Consider the following 22,252-nt stretch of genomic DNA (forward strand, 5'->3'; position numbering starts at 1 on the left):
GCAGTTTTCTTTTCTTTGTTTTCACAATGTTGTTATCAAGAGGTTGAGGTTTCTTGTATTGGTGCTGTTTTAAATCCGTGTGTATAATCGCTCAGTTTAAGTGCAAAATTTAAGAAATAGAGTCGTACATTTTTATATAACAACATTATGAAGAAAAAGAAAAGAAAACTACATTGGCCTATCCTTTCCTTGATAAAGCCATATTATTGGCAAAAATTCTGACTTAACAAAAGAAAAAAGAAAAAAAAGTAAATTAAAAATGATTTTATCATTTCATAACATTTTCAGGTTTTCAAATGTTCTCATTTAAATTTATATAAAAAATATTTTCTAAAATGTGTGATTCTCCATTTCCATATACGAGGGGGGTGCAATAAGTAATGCCTCTGACCTACTTCCAGTCGTCTGATCTAGCTGAAATTTTGCATGTGCAATGATTTATATCTCTATGGGTTATGTGGCAAATTACAGCTCTGAACTAATTGTGGTATCTGTTTTACAGGCGTTTGAACAGAGTCAGGTGTGAAATGGAGCCTGTTGAATGTTGAGCAGTGATCCGGTTTTTGTATTTGAAAGGACGCACACCACAGGAGACTTTTGATGAAATGAAAGAAATTTATGGTGATAATGCCCTATCATATGACTTTATAAAACGCTGGCATTGTGAATTCAAACATGGCCGGAAGTCTGTGGAAACAGCTCCCAGTTGTTTTTGAAAGGAAAGCGTTTCCCAGATGATGCAGCCTTGATTTCTGAAGTCACGTTGTGGTTGGAGGACCAACCTGGGGTGTTCTACAAAAACGATCTCCAGAGCTGCATCAAATGATGGGAGAAATGCATAACTCTGGGTGGTTCATATGTAGAGAAAGACTAATAACTGTGCCAAGTTTCGTTGCTCTACTGCTATGGGAAGTGGGTCAGAGGCATTACTTATTGCATGCCCCTCGTATATATATAAAATAAGAATTACAGCCAAGTTCACCAAAATGATCCAAGATGGCAAAATTAAAGTAAATTATAAATATTAAAGAATTAATATTTATAAAGTAATCTCAACCAGATGTAAAAGCTCGATAAAACCAAATAGAAGATAGAGCTTATAATAAGAACAAGTAGTTAATAAAACATGCTAAAAAACACTTTGAAAAAGAGTTAAAGACATATTTAATTTTAAAAAGGAAACACTAAATAAGTGGATAGTCCTTAATCCGCGGAGTTTCAAAGACTCCGCGGATTAAGGACTATCCACTTATTTAGTGTTTCCTTTTTAAAATTAAATATGTCTTTAACTCTTTTTCAAAGTGTTTTTAACATGTTTTATTAACTACTTGTTCTTATATATATATATATGGCATGTTGTTACTTAGTCAGAGCTTTCTGTTCTTATTGAAGCTCGAGATTTTATGTCCAATTCCAGTCCTGTGCTTTTTGTTTCATTTTACTTCAGTCAAAGTTCTCAGAAATCAAGCAGCCCCTTCCTTGGACTAACACTTGATCACTAGACAAGATACGTAGATATTTGAAAATTCCATTAAAGTTTCCCATTTCCACTGTTTGAATGCATTGAAATTTGAAAAATTATAACGGTTTAGAGAACAGTTAAAATGCAGATTTTTTTTAAAGATAAACATTTATTTATTTAAATTCTAATTTTCGGCCCATACAAGAGAATACCAGGAAAATATAGATATTTTTTCATACAGCATGTGGTCATTGTTTTTATTGGAAATTAAGATTGTATGTTCAATTCCAGTTTTGTGCTCTGGTATGTATATGTATAGTTTAGCATCCAAATACAAAGGTTAACAAAAAAAAAAAATTACTTGCAAATTAGTTTTGGCTTTCCTCATGTCTTCTTTCATTAAAACAATTTTTATAGTAAAATACAGCTGATAAAACAGGGTTTAAAGACGGAAATAATAATTCAAATATTTTAAGAAAACTTAATATAATTTTCTATAGAAAAAAGCGAAAATGTGTTTATGTATGTATGTATGTGTGTGTGTTCGCTTTTTGTCCAATTTCTACTGTACACTCTTTAACCCTTATCCTTGAGTGGCCTCTTGGCCTTGATAATGTGGTGATGTAAAAAAAAAAAAAAAAAAATTGTCTGTAAAAGGCTTTTTTCGCTGGACTTTTCGGTTGGCTCATTCCTTCTTAAAACTTTTTATATCACGTCTAAATGATAATATATATGAGTTATGAACGGAGGTCGCCTGTCTATTTAACTTGCCCGACTTTCACGCGTTATTTTTTCCAGATTTTTAGAGCGTCCCGTGTGTCTTTCGCGTTTCAGTATAAAACAAGCGAAAACTGGCTTGCAGTCGCGTCATGTTTCAAGGTCAAACATCACACAACTTAAGGTTCTCGCACCTGTTAATTTCGTTTTATAAATGTTAAATTAAGAGGTTTTTCATTCCTCTTCTCTCGTGGCCAAGATGGCTAGGTCCCAGGTTTTTTTCTATTTCGTTTCCATCTCCACGTCAAAGATTTTTTTTTTTTTTCTTTTACACCTCCAAATACCTGGCCAACGTTTTTTTTAAAACAGGGTTATTTTGATCACCCCCCCCCCCAACACATACACCTACAAACACCCGGGCAACACCGAGTACACCCCGCTAGGCAAATGCGGCGCACGCATTTTTGCATGTCTCGCAAAGACTTTTTTCGCCGCGATTCTCGGGGAGGGGGGGTGTTACTATCGCTTAGAAGTGTTTATATACCCCCTAGATAATAATATCTATGATTTGTGAACGCGGGTCGCGTCTAGATTTATTTACAGCGACTTTTACAAAATTATTGCTATTTTGGCTTCTCACGTGTTGATTCGGCTTTTTCGTATAAGAAGTGAAACTAATTCAAAGCTAAGACATTGTTCTTGGCAATCGTGCCGGGAACGTAGCAATCAGCTTTAATGCGAGACAAATTCCTTATATCAGACAATTGCTATTCAATTTGGACAATCCCTTTTTATGGGAGCTGGTTTCTCCCCAACATCTTGGGGAAACAAAACTAGCCAAAGTTGAGTAAACAAACAAAAAAAAAAAACCTGCCCCGCAGTAAATGTTAAGCGGGAAAAAAAAACACAAAAAAAACTAACGTAAAGCAAACGCACGATGAAAACAGAAAAACGAACACGTGAAAAATGGCTTAAATAAGCCTGTTTCGATATTAAAATTTAAAAATTAATGAGGTCAAATAGAAGTAACAGAGTTAACTTTATTGCGGGCACCTATCAATTCAAACATCTTTCCGTAACTATTTCTTGGTCGGCAAACGGTTAACGTTACACTTTTTTTTTTGCACTTTATTATTTTCTAACTGCGCCTCAAGGCTTCGACTTCGATTCTTCCTACTTAGCGACTTTTTATTATTCTTTTGTTTTGATTTACCCAAAACCACACACACCTTCAAACACCCGGGCAACGGTTATATAAAAGTGAAAATGTATGTATGTATGTGTGTTTGTGTGTCCGCTAAAAACTTTCGACAGACAGAACAAAAATTCACAATTATCATATTGAAGCTCGATCCTTCGCCCGAAAAATATTGAAAAATTAACCAAAAACGTTCATTTTTTCAGCCCGAAATAGACAATTTTCTACAGGGAGGGGTGGGTCAACAAAAACCGTCCTCTCATGACGACGATCGGTTCTACGCATGCGTCAGATGACGTCATGACCTAATTTAGTTTTAATAGTTGAAGAACTGACTAAATTTCATGTACGTCATGTTAGCTCAGTTGGTTAACGCGTTGGTTCATTATCTAAACGTTTTGGGTTAGAATCGGTATGAGTTTTTTTTTTTTTGTTTGAATTTTTAAATTTAAAAATTGAAGCAGGGTTATTTAAGCCATTTTCCACGTAACGTTCGTTTTTCTGTTTTTTTTTTTTTACCTCGCTTATTCTTAGGTTTTCATTAACACCCCCCGACCGACCATACACACCCAAAAACACCCGGGTACCCACCAATTTTTTAAATTTTAATATCGAAACAGGCTTATTTAAGCCATTTTTCACGTGTTCGTTTTTCTGTTTTCATCGTGCGTTTGCCTTACGTTAGTTTCTTTTGTGTTTTTTTCCCGCTTAAGTGTTAACGTTGTTTTCTTTTTTTACTTTGCTTATAAAAAACAAACCTACGTCGTCGTCGTAACGCTCGACGACTTCCGGCCGTGCACCTGTCAATTTGGTTCTTAAATAAATTTAAACATCTTTTACTAACTCATTCTGGCTGGCCGATTTTATTTTCAAACTTCACCTCAGGGCTTCCGGTTCGACCCCCCCCCCCTCGGGTTCTTTTTTATTTAACACCACACACACCTACAAACACCCAGGCAACGCCGGGTACCCCCGCTAGTATATATATATATATATATAAAAGGCAAAATTTGTGTGTGTGTATGTGGGTGTGTTTGTATGTCTCGCAAAAACTTTCGACACAGGCCACAGATTTTTGCCAGACAGGTATCATTCTAAAGCTCGAACCTCCAGCCGACAAATATCAAAAAATTGGGCAAAAACATTCATTGCTTCATCTTTAACAGCTCTCTTTTTTACAGGGAGGGGTGAAAAAAAAAATGGTATCTTCATGACAAGATCGCTTTACGCATGCGTCAATACGCGCAAAAGACGTTGTACATTGAATTCGTTTTAAATATTATAAAAACCGACCTACTTTCTTCCATGTGTCTATAGCGCGATGGGTTAAATGACAGCGTCGTTATCAAAAGATTTCAGGTTCAATCCCAGTTATCAGATATACTTTTTTTCTTGATTTTTAAACATTTAATATTGAAATGAGGTTATTTATACCATTTTTTTTTCACTTTTCGCTGTGTTTTTTTTTTATGTTTTTTTTTCCTTTTTTGGGGGGTTTTTGTTTATCCGATTGTTTTAAAGAATTTTTTCGTCCGTTAGCTGTTTTATTTGTTTTGTTTTTTCCGATTTTTTTAAAAAGTTTAAACAGGGTTATTAATTCGCTTATTCTCCCCCCCCCTCCCTACATACACACCTCCAAACACCCAGGCAACGCCGTCCTTTTTTGGGGGAGGGGGTTTGTTTTTCCCGATTTTTTTAAAGAAGTTTTACGTTCGTTGGCTGTTTTTTTTTGTTTGGGTTTTTCCAATTTTTTAATAAGTTCTTTACCCCCTCCACACACATACACCTCGGCAATGCCAGGTACCCCTGCTAGTCTATATATATATATATATATATATATATATATATATATATATAAAAGGCAAATGCAGCACGCGCATTTTCGTATGTCTCACAAAGACTTTTTTCGCCGCGATTCTCCAGGGGGGGGGGGTTACTATCACTTAGAAGTGTTTATATATCCCCTAGATAATAATATCTAGGATTTGGGAACGCACATTGCGTCTAGATTTATTTACATAGACTTCTATAAAAATCGCGCTATTTCACTGTGCCGCCTGTTTGTCCGGCTTGTTAGTATAAATAAAGTGAAAGTAAATTCGAACGTTGCCTGTTCTCGGCCTACGTGCCGGAACGTCCAGAAAGCAATCAGCTTTTGATCCATGTTGTTGGAAACCTCATATCAGACAATTGCTTTCATATGGACATCCCTATTTTTTTTTTTATGGGGAGGTGGTTTTCAACCCAACATCTTGGGAAACTAAACCAAAACAAACTTGACTGCGGGATAGATATTTGACCTAATTCACTTTTTAGTTAAGTCATCACGTTTTTCTTTTCTTTTTTTTTTTTCGCTTTCGCCTCAAGGATTCGAGTTCCAACCCCCCTCCCCTCCCCCACTCAAACTTTTTTTTGGTTTTTCAAACACCCTAGCACCACCAGACCGTTCGTTTTTGTTTTTTTTTTAGAAGTTTTAACATTGTTTTTATAATATTTAAACAGGGTTATTATTTTGCTTTGGAATCATTTCCTTCCCGCCCCCACACACGCCTCTAAAAACCCGGGCAACGCCGGGTACCCCAGCCAGTCTATAATATAAAAGACAGTGTGTGTGTGTGTGTGTCTGCCAAAAACTTTCGACACATACGACAGATCCTGACAAGATCGGTATCGTTTTGAAGCTCAATGTCTCGGAGGACAAATATCAAAAAAATTGGCCGAAACATTAATTCCTTCACCCTCGACTAAGGCCATTTTTTGCAAGGAGGGGTTACTTTTTTTCATCAACAGTTTTGCAAGTCATCATCTCCTTTCGATTGACTATTCTTAATTCCAATGCTGACGACTTCTGCTTGCGCGATGGACGCATTAGCTAAGACATTACATTTTTTTCACCTTTTCCTCCTTCGTGTTACGAGTTCAAGCCTGCCTGCCTACTACCACATTTTTTTCCCCACCTAAGAATAATGATTAAGTGCTTTATATTTGAAAGGGAAGTAACTCATGTCTTGTTTGCTCAAAATAGAGATTTGGAAAGCTACCATTTGACTAGCAGACATTAGAAACCAAAATTCAATTGATTTTTTTTTCTCAGCGACTACAATTAATTGCATCCTCATTACAAAGTAATTCTTTCTGAATTGTAATTATATAATAAATAATTATATTTGTTGATCTACATGGAAGCATTTTCATCCAATTTATTCTTCATATTTGTGTCTTACCACACATTATTGCAAAAATTTAAAAACAAAAAAATATTTTTTTAATAGTTAAATAAGTTTTCTTTGTGTTATTCTAATCATTTTAACAAGTTCTATAATCTAAGTCAGTTGTTATCCAGATATGAAAATTAGTTCCAACCATAATAGCTTACCATTGTGTTTTTCTTCTGGTTGATGGTCATGCATGACATGCAAACCGTTTTAGCTGTTGTCATATTTTTTTTTGTTTTTTCGTATTTCTCTCACCCCATCTCATTCAATGCTGAATATTTCTTAATGTGTATGTAAGCAATTAGAGAAAGAGTAGCCATTTTCTTCAGCATTGCCATCTAATTTACATGTGTGTATGTGCACACCACAAACATGTATGCAAGTCTCTTTATTTCTATATAATAATAAGGATAATAGTAAAGTAAAAACTTAGGTTCAGTTATGCAAGTGAAATGTAATTAAGTTATATCACAGTTGATGAATTTTCCAATAGAATGAAAGTAGAGTAAATAGTGGTAATAGCTTGATCCAATGGGCCACAAGTACTTCTAGTTCAATACAGAAATGTTCACAAGTTTAAAAAAATAAAAAATAATACTGGTCAACAACAAATTTGTTGTCTGCATTTTTTCAGCTGATTTAAGATGAATCTGGTGCGCTGAATCCAAAAATCATATTTGATTTGCTCAATCAGGTCAAGGTTTTTTTTTTTTTAAAAAGTTATAACCACATCTTTTTTTACATTTTTGTTTATATGTATGCATGCGTGGAGCATTTTAGAAGTTGGTGAGGGTAAAATGCCATGCCGAATAATTGCTTTGATTAGAAATGATTATTTTAATGACAGGAAGTATTCAGGTCCGATAGTTCTGGGTGATTATGTCAAAAATGGATCAGTTTGAAGTAATAAAACCTCAATTTTCCAAAAATTGGTGTTCAGCATATAAGAAGAAGGACTGACCTTCCAAAGAAAGGAACACCATCATCATGGTGGACAAAGACAGAATACTCTTCTCACTGCCGCATATCAAGCTCGGCTTAAACAAACAGTTCACCAAGGCTTAAACAAACAGTTCACCAAGGCTCTGGACGACAATGGCGACTGCTTTACTTATTTGTGCCAGGCTTTTCCAGGATCATCCGCAGAGAAGTTGAAAGCTGGTATCTTTGACGGTTATCAGATCTAGTAGCTCATCAGAAATCCAGATTTCGAAAACTCTATGAACAAAGTGGAACTGGAAGCATGGAAGGCATTTGTTCTGGTAGTGAAAAACTTTCTTGGCAATAATAAGGATAGAAACTATGCAGAACTTGTTAACAACATGCAAACCACTTGCAGAAACTTGGGTTGCAACATCAGTGTCAAGATGCACTCCCTATTTTCACATATGGACCGGTTTCCTAAGAAACAGGGTTTGATGAGTGACGAGCAGGGAGAGAGATTCCATGAAAGAGATGGAAACCAGGTATCAGGGTTACTGAGATGCAGTCATGATGACTGACTACTGTTGGAATCTGAAGAGAGACCTCCCCTGCCGTTGAGCATTCCAGGATTTCAAAGAAACGGAATTTCAAGCCCTAAAGTTTGAACAATGGTGAAGCAACATGCAATTTATGCGTACTTATCTTTATCTATGTCCACCATTCAGTTTACAGTAATCGATGTTTCTATCAAGTAATCAATATATGTTGTTGGGAAAATATTTTTTTTCTCTCTTAAAAACATATTTAAGATGATATGTGTTCACAAAAGTCAGTTTATCAACTAAATTTTGTCAACACATATTATCCTAAATATGTTTTGAAGTTTGTTTTTTTTTGCCACAAAAATGTAATCGATTTTGTCACAAGATCTGATTTTTTTTTCTTTTTTTTTAAATCAAATTAGCACAAAAACCTGACCTGATGGCGAGAAACGAGTGCCATTTCCTGATTCAGCAATGAAAAAAATATCCTAAATTAGTTGTAGAAATTTAGACAACATTCAAAAAGTAAAAACTTGTTGTCCAAAAGAAATGGTCATGCAAAATTATGGATTATTTATTATTAGCAAAAAATGATATTGAGCAAAAAGGGAATTTTCATACAGGAATAAAGAGATGGGAGGGAGAAGAGTAATAGAATAAAGATGCATGAAAGTAAAAAAAAAAAAAAAACAAATATGAAAAAAGAGAAAGATATGAAAAAGGAAAATGAAGAAAAAAGGAAAAAAATTACAAATCCAAAAAAAAAAATATGAAAAAATGGAAAAAGGAAAGGAAAAATGGAAAAAGGAAATAAGAAAAATAGAAAAATGAAAAAAAAAAAAAATGAATAGGAGAAAAATAGAAAAAAAGAATGGGAAAAATGAAAAAAATTAATAGAAAAAAATTAAAGAAAAAAGAATTGAAAACAAGTGAAAACGTGTCTATGAAAAATAATGAAAATAAAAAGTGTATAAAATGATGAAATCCAAATTTATATATATATATATATATATATATATATATATATATATATATACCGGCATTGCCCAGCTGTTTGGAGGTGTATGCTGAGAAAAAAAAAAAAAAAATCAATTTTTTTTTTAATTTGACCCCTATTATGACCCCTTAACATTTATTGTTTTGGGCTCAAATCAAGTTATTAAGTTAGATCCATGTTCAAGGAACCTATATCTAAAATTTCAAGTGTTTAGACCCAAAATTGTCGGAGGAGTTTGGTAGAGTTCTCAAAAGTCAAATCGTTGAACTTTGACCCCTTAATCACCAAATTTCTGGCCGAAATCTGGTCACATCGATTTTCCCAAATCACAGTACCCTCTATATCAAATTTCGAGTCTGTAGATGCAGAATTGACAGAGTTATTGCGTATGTAAATGTATACAGATACACACACACAGACAGACACTTTCACTTTTATAGATATATAGATATATATAAAATCACATGTGCGCGTATTTATTTAGCTGCATGTTTTCATTGAGGCAAATTTTATTAATTTTTTTTTTTGTTTAATAAATCTGTTCAATTTTTTTCAATTTTCCAAAATGCATGTGGTATTCAGATCAAATTCAGAGAAATTCCTTTTTATTTTATGTAAAAAAAACTTAGGCATTCAGAGCACTATTAAAATCACCCTCCCCCTACACACACCTTTATTTGTATAGAAATGACAATAGTTAAGAAATGATAAATTAAATCTGCAGTATTTTTCAATTTGAAAAAAAAAAAAAAAAAAAAAAAATACTGACTTATTTCCATTTGTATTCATGCATGATAACATTAAAAGTTATGTTTAATTTAAAAAAAAAAATTTTTTTAATTTTATTTTCACCCCAAACAAAACACATTGCTACTTTGGTGTAGAGGGCTACTATCAGGGACATGAACTACTGGGATACTATGTAGGGAGTTGGGCAGCAAGATGTCAGTTCACGTTACACTTAAACTTCTGCATGTCAGTAAAATTGGGGAAGCAGGGACATGGAAGGGAATTCCAAAGTCTAGCGGTTCTGGGGAAGAAACTACTGGAGTAGAAAGATCTCTTACATCTAGGGATCTCTACTCTATAGGGGTGGGATTTAGCTGCTTGTCAGGTTTGTCGAGAGTATTTAAGTTGTGGGGGAACAAGTGCTTGCAGTTCGTCGGAGCATTCACCATTAAAATACTTGTAGAATAGGCAGAGGGATGCAACATTTCGTCGGTGGGACAGAGGCTGAAGCTTAGATGACAGTCCAGGACCTTGATAACATTAAATGATACAAATAACCTTTTGACCCCCAAAGAATTTTTTTTTTTTTTTTAATAAAATTTTAGATATTATTTTTCCAAGGTTACACTGATTAAAAGAATACCAACTTTGAAAGTGTTTGTTGTGTACTTTTTAAGTTTTTGCTGGACATACAAGCGCACAGACAAATGTCCATTATAGCAGGGCTTTCCAACATTTCCTGTCACATATTTATATTAAAACATTTAGCTCTCTATCATCATCTATCTTTTCTTCCTTCCTCTTCTCAATTTTCTCTTCTGCCTAACTCATTCCTTTCTGGACATACATACAGACACACATACAGTTCTTCCATATGTAATAGATTCTTTGAGGAATGAATGGGCATTTTCTTTCTAAATTAAAGGCCTATAAAAATCGATCCTTCCCTTCCAACAAAACCTGGCCCAGTTGATCGCACCCCACATCCTTAAATGAATATTTCTTTTTCTTAATTTTAGATATTATTCATTTGAGGTAAAACATATATGTAATTTGTGATTCTTTGTTTAATAGTTTTATACTTTTAACTAGACATATATGATGATTGCAATGTCTTGTCAGTTGATTGCCCCTCCCTCAGTCACTGAAAGTCCATGTGTCCAACGATGACTTTTCAGTCCTGCCAGCGATTTGCAGACATGACATTGAAGACGGTCATTGGTTTGAATAAAACTACCAGCAACAGAACCTGTATCATTGATTACTTTCATGTGATTAACAAGACCTGCCTTGGACAACAGAACCCAGTCACACACCTCACAGATCCAAAGATCTCCATGATTGGGCGGCAAGATTTGTCGTTTCCTACATGCTCTCTTGAGCTTCGCTCAGTCTATCTTGGCTGCTTTGAAGTGTTCTGCAGCCTTATATATCAATGTCCTCCATTGTTTGTGATCATACGCTAGAGACTTCCAACTGTCAACAGGAACATGAAAGCTCACCAGACTCTTCTTGATACAAATACACAAGCAACTGCCCTTTATATAATAGATTATCTTTGATTCATACCAATTTGATCTGAATATCAAATGTATTATTTGGAAAATTAATAGAATTTTTAAAAGCCTCATAAGCCATATATATATATATATATATATATATATATATATAGTTTATTCAAAAACTATAGATTACCATGTATGTTGGAGGTATTCAGGTTTCATTGATCTGGTCATGTTAGTTTTAGGATAAAACTGATTTGTCAAACTCGGTATGTTATCAAGGGATCCAAGGGAAAAATAAAAACAAAAGCAAACAAAAAACTCGGCCACTTTTATACTGAAAAGGCCTTTAATCAACCGGATTTTACCCTTAATCTAGTATGACCAAATTGATGAAATCCAGATACCCCAAACAGCCACTGTAGTCCATAGTTTTAAATAAAGCAATTCATATTATCTCTTGTAGAACCTATGATTTAGCACTTTATTGCTGTTTTTCAAGTAACTGAAGTTGAAAAAAAACAAGCAATAAAATGTTCACTTACAGGTTCCACAATGATATATATATATATATATATATATATATATATATACACATATATATATACACATACACATATATATATACACATACACATATATATATACACATATATATATACACATACATATATACACATACATATATATACACATACATATATACACACATACATATATACACACATACATATATACACATATATATATATATATATATATATATATATATATATATACATACATATATATGACAAAAATTATAAAAGTAATGCACTTTATTTCTTTAAATCAATCATCTCATGCAGGATTTGCTCCTAAACAAATTAACCGATCATTATAAATTTTAGAACACAGGTGTAAGGATAGCTAATCTGAGTTCAATTTAGTTGTATGCAAAGAGGGGGTAGAGACCCTTTGTGAAAATTCAGGTATTTCCGATTTTTGTTAAACTTTAACAATAGATATTAGACATCAAGATTCACTAAATTTTAATTTTTTACTTATATTGCTTAAGCTTTAAATTTTAGATATTTTCCAGGCTCAAAATCATGTAATGGATTTTTTTTTATCAAAATTGGAATACGGATTGTAAACATAAGATTTATTATCATGAGATGTTGATTTTAATCTTTGTAAGGAGACATAAAATTGTACAAAACTTATTTTTAGCAATGGAAAATTTAGTGCTCATTTAGAATTACACTTAATAAAAAAAAAATACAGGAAAATCTTTATGATGTACGTATTCATCACAAAATGTCATATTTCAAAAATGACATAAATTAATCAAATAGTTTTTCTTTTAATTAAGAAAATCAAATTTTATGATTTTTAGCAATTAATAAATTTTGGTAGCCATAATACCGTCTGTAAATCTCAGTAGTTTAATTGAATTACCCACCCTTGAATTCTAAAAAAGACATTGTGACTCCCGCCTCTCTCTATAATAAAAAAAAAAACAAAAAGGAAAACCCTCAAAAAACTACTTAATTTATGTATAAAAATTTTTAGAATATGACATCTTTGTTCCATGATGTATATAAATATCATAAAGATCTGACTGTATTTTTTTTTTTTATCAATTTGAATTCTAAATAAAAACCGAAAATTGTTTAAAACAACAATAAAAAAAAACCCCCAAAAAACATTTAGAAGAATCGTTTTTAACTTCAGAAAATAACAAATTTTAGATTTTCCAGATCCTCAATTCTAATTAACTGACCCAACACTACTTATTGAAATACATAGATTATCAGAATATAGGATTAATGGCAATATCTATGCCTATACCCCTTCCCCTGTAAAAACAAAAATCTTTATTTACATAGCTATAATGCAAAGAAAATATTGTACACCAAAAATCACTTAAAGTGACCAAGTAGTCTTATGAAAAAAAAAAAAGAAAAGAAAACATTTTCAAGCAATTAATGGGAATTTGTACGTATTACAACAATGATCTATGAAGCTGGTTTTAAAATAATTCCGAAGAGTATTATAAGGAGGAGTTAATTGGAGGAGTAAATGGATCTGAGTTTTTCCAGTGCCTCCACTTTCTCATGTTAATAGCTTCATAAAATCTCACAAATTGGAATTATTTGGAATTATCTGCCTTGTCCATCAAAATGGCGTTGAGAGATTGTTGATTAGCTATAAAATTTGATTATTTTTTTTTTTAAATAAATCTACCTAATAAACTTACACTATTTTTCTTTCTGTCATAGACAATAAAAGATTTCTTTATTTTTGCCTTTTCATGAGGGGGAGGGGGAATGAAAAGAAAAAAAGACTTATGGAATTTCGATAAAGAATACATTTTCAAGTTGGTGTTATTTGGATCATTCACACGACTCTTCTCATCTTGGTTGTTATATTGACACTGTTTCAGCTGATACTGTGCAATCATCCCGCATTCTGTAACAGTATCTAATAAGTCAATCACACAACCAGAAATCTTCCATTGTTAAAGAACTAAAAATGGGTTGATATGGTATAAAATAGAGAAGTACACAGTTTAAGTTTCAGAATTTCTTAAATAAGGATTAATGATTTGTAAGTACAAGTTCAGAACATAATGTACAAGGCTGATTTTGAACTATTTTTGAAGAATGTTTTAAAGGACGGTTAACCAGTGATGAATTTAAGTTTTTTTTTCAAATGCCCATCTCCCCATGACCTTCAAAATGGCATCTTGAGAGCACTAATCATCATTTAGCAATAAAATGTGATTTCCTTTTTTTGCTTTTTTTGGGGGCAAAATACGAAGAAAAAAAAATATCTCCATTGTCCTGCTATTTGCAAAATGATGTTAAGAGATTGCTATAAAATCTGATTTTTTTTTTTAAATACTTAATTTACGTGATTTTTGGTGTGTGATATTTTCTTTCCATCATGGACACGTACTAGTGTTGGGACAATTAATCGAAATCGGGAATTGGAAAAATCAAAACTTCTTAGGGTATCAGAATCAGTATCAGAAAAAAATTGTGCATATTTTCCAATGCCAAAAACGATTCTTTTGTTTTTTTTATTTGATTTTGTTTAAAACAAAATCTTCCACTATCAGTATTAATAATAAATAAATATTTATTGATTTTAAACTACCAGTAAAACTAAAATCTATAGATCACCCGTCCCACAAGTGTATTTTTATGTTTGAGAAAATATCTGCATATTTAACACAAGTTTTTCTGATAATCGAGGAAAAAATAACTTTATAGTTAAATATTTAGAGATTTATAAAGAATTGTAATCGAGGAAAAATATAAGAATCGTCCCATCACTAGAATGTACATAAAAAATATTTCTTATTGACTTACACCGATTTGCATAATTTGGATTATTTTTTGAATAATATAATAATAACAGACGATTATAATGGAAAAGTTAGGGGGTGGAATCAAAGTGGGTTGAACTGAACAGAAGTAACACAAATCATGTCACTTCTGGTGGGACTCCTCTCAATCTGTTAAGACTACTCTTCTGATCTCCGTTGCTATAGTCACGTTTCAGACTATTTAACCTCTGATCTTTTCAAACTTTGAGAATCTTTACGTTAAACATGGAAAGTCATTAAATTTTGCACCATGATTCCCATGATATACAAGACTGATTCTGAACTCTATTTTTGAAGAGTGTTTTAAAAGGCAGTGATAAAATTGAGTTTTTCCAATGCCCTCGCCTGTCCTTCAAAATTGCGCCTTGAGAGTGTTAATCATCGTTCAGCCATAAAATTTGATTTTCTTATTTGTTTTTTTTTTCAAGGGGTGGGTGGGGAGAAATAGTCGCCACTGTCCTGCTATTTGCAAAATGAAAATAAAAATTGCTCTAAAATTTGATTTTTTTTTTTTTTTAAACAGACAACAAAGTAAAAAACTCCTTGATCAATTTATACAATTTTTGGTATACAATATTTTCTTTCCATCATGGGTATGTACATAATAAAAATTTTTACACCGATTTGCATAATTTGGATTATTTTTTAAATAATACAACAATAGCAGACGATTTAATGGAAAAGTTGGGGATGGGGTGGAATCAAAGTGGGTTGAACTGAACAGAAGTAACACAAATCAAGTCACATCCGGTGGTACTCCTCTCAATCTGTTAAGACTATTCTTCCGATCTCTGTTGCTATAGTCACGTTTCAGGCTATTTAACCTCCGATCATCAAGTACATCTTTACAAAATTTGAGAATCTTTATATTAAATGTTGGAAGTCGTATGAAATTTTGCATTATGATTCCCAAAGTTCGAAAAGACACGTCTGCAGAAGGTCGGAGGTTAGATCAGCTTAAACATTGTGAAAATAACAAAGATGAGAATAATAGTCCAGATGATACATATTACAATCCTCATCTGAAAAATTATGAAACAATTTTTTTTTTTTTAGTTTTCTTCATAAGTTTTAGAGTAATATTTACTATAGGATCAGAAAGACTATATCAAAATGAATGAATAAATAAAGACCAAGCAATTAATAAATCAACATAACATTTTTATACTAAGCTAAAATGCATCTTTGTTGTGAAAAGTAAGTTTTAATTTTAAGTTTCTCCCTGACAAAAAAAATAAATATATATATATATATATATATATATATATATATATATATGCATTAAATAAGGTTGCTTAAAAAAAAAAAAAAAAAATGAACAGTGAAAAAGGTGATGAAATGAAAACTACAATCTATATAATTATAAAACTTGGTGGACCTTGCTTGCTTACATCTTACCTTCTATAATCAGACGTCTCCATCTTTAAAAAAAAAGGGATGACAGATGAATTATATATATATATATATATATATATATATATATATATATATATATATATATATATGCGCGTATGGCAGTGGTTCAGAGACTAAAGAATAAGGGTGGAGAGTATGTTTTGGTTTCGATTTTAGTTGATGGCACCCAAGTCATATATATATATCTTCGTTTTGATCTCACTACCATATATTAGGTTCACTATAATAATCAATAGAAAATGGTCTACAATAATAAATACGAAATCTGCATGAATTAAAATATCATATTTAAGCGTATCTTACGACTGGGTAATGCCGGGCACCCTGCTAGTATTCTCTTAATTTTTTTTTTTTTTTTTTTTTTAAAGTAAATCGTTCAACCTAAATATAACAACCATTTTGGGGCATTTTTTTTTTCCTGAATGTGGAAAGAACCTTTTTTTTTTTTAAGAGAAAGGGGAGAAGGTTTTCAGCAATCCCTACTTATATAAGTAGGCTTATATATAATATTTGTCAGTGTGTCAGAGTTCATTCCCTATAAAAGATACTATAAAAATTGAATTTGAAAATCCTATCTAAAAAGAATAAATAAAAATAACACGGTCCATAAAATTTTTGTTCATCTCCTTTTTCACCATTCTGGCCTTTTTCTACATTGCAAACATCTTTATTATTAAATTCTTATATACTTATTTAGCAACAATGCATCAAGCAAACTACTATAATCTTAAAAGAAAAAAAAAAATCTCTTATCAACCTTAAAGCTCCTGAGTTGCCAGCAGGAGTCAGCACTGACCATTTGTATGCAGCATCTGCATTTGATCAAAAACCACACCGGCTACGCTAAATGCTAAGATGACTTGCTAAGATGATTTATCTGCAACATGCAAACAGATAATATATGCTTTCATGATGCAACAATGCAATAAAAATGGCTAAGAAATCCCTAAAATAGATTTTGGTTATACTGAAGCGGTTAGCTTAAAAAAAAAAAAAACAACAAAAAAAAACTGCCAAATTTTATTTGTTAGCTTTGTCTGATTCATTGGCAAATTAACTATATTAAATTCTTATCAGACTTTTGCACATTTCTTTTATTTTTATTTTGTAAATAATCATTTTTTTTATTATTCCTACAGATTATTTTGTAAATAATTTGTTTTCTGATTTTTTTCTTATTTTAATTTTTCATCATTTTTGTTTTCTGATCTTTATTTTTTCACCATTTTTTTCTGATTTTTATTTTTTCATCATTTTTGTTTTCTGAAGATTTTTATTTTTTCATCATTTTTCTTTTTTGCAAATATCTCAAATTATGATTAAAAGATGAGTGTTTTTACATAACTTAAAAAGAAAAAAAAACAAAAAAAAAACGCTTCTTTCTTGATCCTATAAATAAACCTGAGTCCATGTGGTAACTACTGTCTTTCTCAGTTTGTCCAGAGGTTGTTTTGAAGAGAGGGGGAGACATTGCCAAACTTTAGTGATGATGTAAAGGGAGTGTGAGAAATAATAAAATCAATTTAATTTGTTTATTAAAAATGAAATTGAAATATATTATACAAGTTAAACACAATATCATATTCAATATAGAATATTGCTGAAGAAATTATTTTTTAAAATCAATAATTTGCACTGGCGACTAATCCGCATAAATCAGAAAACAAATTAATATTTACAAAATAAAAAAAGGTTAAACAAAAAAAAAAAGAAATTACAAAATAAAGTTTAAAAAAAAATTTGCAAAAAATTACAAAATAAAAAAAGGTTAAAAAAAAAAGATCACAAAAAATCAGAAAACAATTTAATATTTAGAAAATAAAAAAGGTTAAGAAAAATTTACAAAACAAAAGGTTAAAAAAAAAATCCACAAAAAAATCAAAACAAATTAATATTTACAAAATAAAAAAAGGTTAAAAAAAAAAAAAAAAGAAGGGTAAATTAATTTTTCCCGTCACTGATTGCAAAGTCAGAAAAAAAAAATTAATAAAAATTTGGTAGAAATTTTATGGAAGCTAACCGTTTCAATATAACCCAAATTTCACCACACATAATTTTGCTTGCCATTTTAGAATGTAAGAAAATGATGGAGGAAAAGGAAATAGTTTTCAGAGTAAAAAGTTGTATGTACGTGCGTCGGTATTGATGGAGGCTTATATCATCCTTCAATTTTTTTTTAATGAGCATTTTTCCTGTTTAAAAACAGTTTGTGGAACATTCATCTACTCACCGGGAGGAATGGGGCTGCGGGGAGATTGTGTATCGAGAGTTGTCAGTGGTGGAGTATCAGGCAGTTGGGCGGGCAAAGCAGAAGCCTCAACAGATGACTTGAAATAAAACAGATGAAAGAAGATGAAGTTCAAGAAGGATGCGAAACGATACAGAATAGAGAAAAGGGAGTTTTTTTATGGACGGGTAGGGTGAGAGGTGCAATCCAGAAGAATGGAGAAAAAAAAAAGTGAAATTAAAATGATAATTTAAAACAATTCAGAAATAAACAATTTTGATGCCAATTAAAATTTTAAGTTTGATATTTTTTATTAATAATAATTAACAAAATTAAATGAAGATAAAATCTTTGAACAGTTCGGAATTTAATAAAACTTTCAATGCTAATTTATGTTTTTAAAAATATCTGGTATTTCTTTCCAATTACACCTCCCATTGGGAGGAAGTTATAAAAATTAAATTAAAAAAAAAAAAAAATGGAAAAAAATAAATAAATAAATAAAAATGGAAAGAAAATTTTTTTGAACAGTTCATAATTTGATAAAACTTCTTATTTTTTTTTTGTTAGTTGTGTATTTAAGTAAAAAAAATTTTGGTTCTTCTTTGCATAATGTTCTCAGGTAAATATGCTAAATAAAATTCTAATTTTCAGAAGCGATGATTTAAAAATTTATTTTTTATAACTTCCTCCCATTGGGAGGAAGTTATAAAAATTAAATAAACAAAAAAAAAAAAAAAAAATGGAAAAAAAAAAAAAAGAAAATTTTTTTGAACAGTTCATAATTTGATAAAACTTCTTTTCTTTCTGTGATGTAACACCATAAGGATTTTTCTTTGTTTTGTTACGGGTAATAGGCAGAAGTTTTTATAAATTTGCACTGGAATTCACCAAAAGTAACAGAGAGAAAAAAAAAATGGCAGCTCTCATTTAGTCATCTAGTGGCAGCTCTCAAAGTCATTTAGTAAAGCAATAAATTTTTTTTAAATATCTTACAAAAAAAAAAAAAAAACCTACTGGATTGTATTCATTAAAATTTGATGACTGGTTTTTAAATCATCGCTTCTGAAAATTAGAATTTTATTTAGCATATTTACCTGAGAACATTATGCTAAGAAGAACCAAAATTTTTTTTACTTAAATACACAACTAATAAAAAAAATTTTTTTTTTTTAATTTAAAAAATTAAAAATAATTTAAAAAATAAACTAAAATGATATTTTGAACAGTTTAGAATTTAATAAAATGTTTTAATGTCATTTAATTTTTGAAGATTAATATTTCTTTCCAATTATACCACCATTAAAAAAATAATAAAATTAAATTTATATTTCTGAACAATGAACAGTTCAGAATTTTATGAAACGTTTTCATGCCAATTAAAATTTTTAAAAGATTGTTATTTCTGTATTATTTAAAAAAAAAAAAAAAAGGCACTAATGATTTCGTAAACTGGTCAGTTTGAGGCATGGATACTCAAATAATGGTAAATGTTTAGTCATTTAAAATGGCATCCAACTATGTTATTTTAAAGCATTTCTATGCCAATTATTTTTTTTAAAGGTTGGTATTTCTTTCCAATTACACCTTCGTTTGGGAGGGAGATATAAAATTAAAATAAAAAAAATGAAAAAAAAAAAAATTTTTTTGAACAGTTCATAATTTGATAAAACTTTTCTTTCTGTGACGGGTTCATAACACCATAAGGATTTTTCTTTGTTTTGTTGGGGATGGGGGGGGGGCAGAAGTTTTTATAAATTTGCACTGGAATTCACCAAAAGTAATAGAAGCAAGTTATCCCCGTGGAGAAAAAAATAAATAAAAATTTTAAAAAAATGGCAGCTCTCAAGTTATTTAGTGAAGCAATAAAAGTTTTGGAATATCTTTAAAAAAAATAAAAAGACATACTGGATTGTATTCATTAAAATTTGATTACTGGTTTTTAAATCATTTCTTAAAATTATTCATTAAAATCATTTCTTAAAATTAGAATTTCATTTAGCATATTTATCTGAGAACATTATGGTAAGAACTAAATATTTTTCATTGAAAGTTTAACACAATAATACAAATTAATTATTATTACTAATTTATTGCCAAGAATTATGATTAAAAAAAAAAATGAAAAAAGTCTCACCCAAACTTAAATATTATATCATCAGTAATTTGCATTTCTTTAAATTTTAAGATAAAAATTAGGATGATTATTAAAATATAACAGAAAACAGAAAGAAAGCAATAAAAATAAAATAAACAACATTATCTTCTTGCAGTAAAGTCATCATATACTTATAATATAAAAATGGCGGTACTTTAAAAGTTTGAGGTTTTCCATCTGAAGAAAATACATTCAAATAAAATGATTGGAAATTTAAGTCCTACTGTTCTTCTGACTAACACGTTCATAGTGGCTAAATATCAGCAGGGAATTTGTTCATCAAAAAAAAAAAAAATACAATGTAATCAGTGCTTATAAGCATTAGGCACGAATAAAAATTGCAGTTCTATATAAATTAAGAAAATTTGTTAATATACTTATGTATCAGGCAAAAACAGTTATTTTAAAAAATTAGGAAAAATTATTGGGGCAGAATTTTAATCTATATATATAGAAAAGCGAAAATGTGTGTTTGTATGTATGTATGTATGTGTGTTTGTATGTCTCGCAAAAACTTTTCAGACGGGTCACGGATTTTCGCCAGATCGGTATCATTTTAAACTTCCAACCTTCGCCGACAAATATCGAAAAATTGTCCAAAAACGTTAATTCCTTCACCCCGAATTCAGTAGTTTTCAACAGGGGGGGGGGGGTCAGCAAAAACCGTCCTCTCATGATGAGTTCGTTTCTACGCATGCGTCATACGACGTCGTAACCTGATTTACTTTAAATATTTGAAAAAGCAACACAATTTCGGCGACGTCGACTTAGCTCAGTTGCTTAGAGCGTGGCCTCATTATCTAAACGTTTTGGGTTCGAATCGTGGTGTGAGATGCCTTTTTTCTTTTCGATTTTTTAAATTTTAATATTGAAGTAGAGATATTTAAGCCATTTTTCACGTGTTTTTTTTTGGGGGGGGGGGGGTATTTTTCACATTCGTTTTCCTGTTTTTTTTTACTTCGCTTATTCCTAGGTTTTCATTAACACCCCGCACCCCCGCCCGACCACACACAGACACACACAAAAACACCCGGGCAACGCCGGGTACCCCCCGCTAATTAAAAATAAAAACCAATTTTATAGTAATTTGCTGATCAGCCATTGCTAAAGTGTAAATCTGGTGCTTCTATATTATACAAACAAAAAAATATTGAATTTTAAGCGAAACAAATTGTACCTACGTAATTTTCATGTCACAAATAGTAATATATCCAAAAATTACGGAAAACGATAAGGTAGAAAAATAATTGTTCATGAAGAACTGTTTTCAATAAAGTTTGTATAGGGAATAAATTTTTTTCAAAAATGTTTTAATTACGTTTGTCACATGATATACAACAGAACTTAATTATCTCCCCTGTCAACTTTCCTCTCATTTTTTTAATAGTAATAGAGTGATTTCACTTCCTTTCACAAAATTTATTTTTTCATTAATAACTATTTTCCTACCTTATTGTTTTTCGTAATTTCTGATGTTATTTGAAACATGACAATTACAAAGGTACCATTTTATTTCACTTGAAATTTAATATTTTTATGTTTGTATAATATATAGTATTTAGTTCTCTCCCACAGCAAGAACTGTGACACTAGGGTTGGAAAATGGGATTAAGAAGACAGGGCCCCAAAGAAAGGGCACTCTGACCTTCAAAAAGTGCCTGGGCAGCCCTATCAGCATTCCCGGTGAAAGCGCCTCAGGTGATTAGCAATAAACTAACCCCTTCTCAAAGAGAGAAAACAAAACCTGGGAGGGTGGACTTCCTAGAACTGCACAGAACATTGCAAAATC

The 22,252-nt window shown here is 31.1% G+C and overlaps 1 protein-coding gene across 12 annotated transcripts in view; it reads right to left on the bottom strand.

The window, feature by feature from the left end:
* The window catches only part of LOC145287793 (rho GTPase-activating protein 45-like), a 329,642-nt gene that overhangs the window by 3,057 nt on the left and 304,333 nt on the right, over positions 1-22,252 (bottom strand). For 7 of the 12 annotated variants that reach the window (XM_080135627.1, XM_080135626.1, XM_080135625.1 and 4 more), the window contains one exon: positions 18,309-18,405. The exons of the other annotated variants lie outside the window; for them this stretch is intronic. In XM_080135627.1, coding sequence (XP_079991753.1) covers positions 18,309-18,405 — 97 coding nt within the window. The remainder of the gene's footprint in view (positions 1-18,308; positions 18,406-22,252) is intronic. 12 annotated transcript variants of the gene reach the window in all.

Source organism: Euprymna scolopes, chromosome 11 (assembly GCF_053919585.1).
Source record: "Euprymna scolopes isolate OS-2025 chromosome 11, ASM5391958v1, whole genome shotgun sequence".
Lineage (NCBI taxonomy): Eukaryota > Metazoa > Mollusca > Cephalopoda > Sepiida > Sepiolidae > Euprymna > Euprymna scolopes.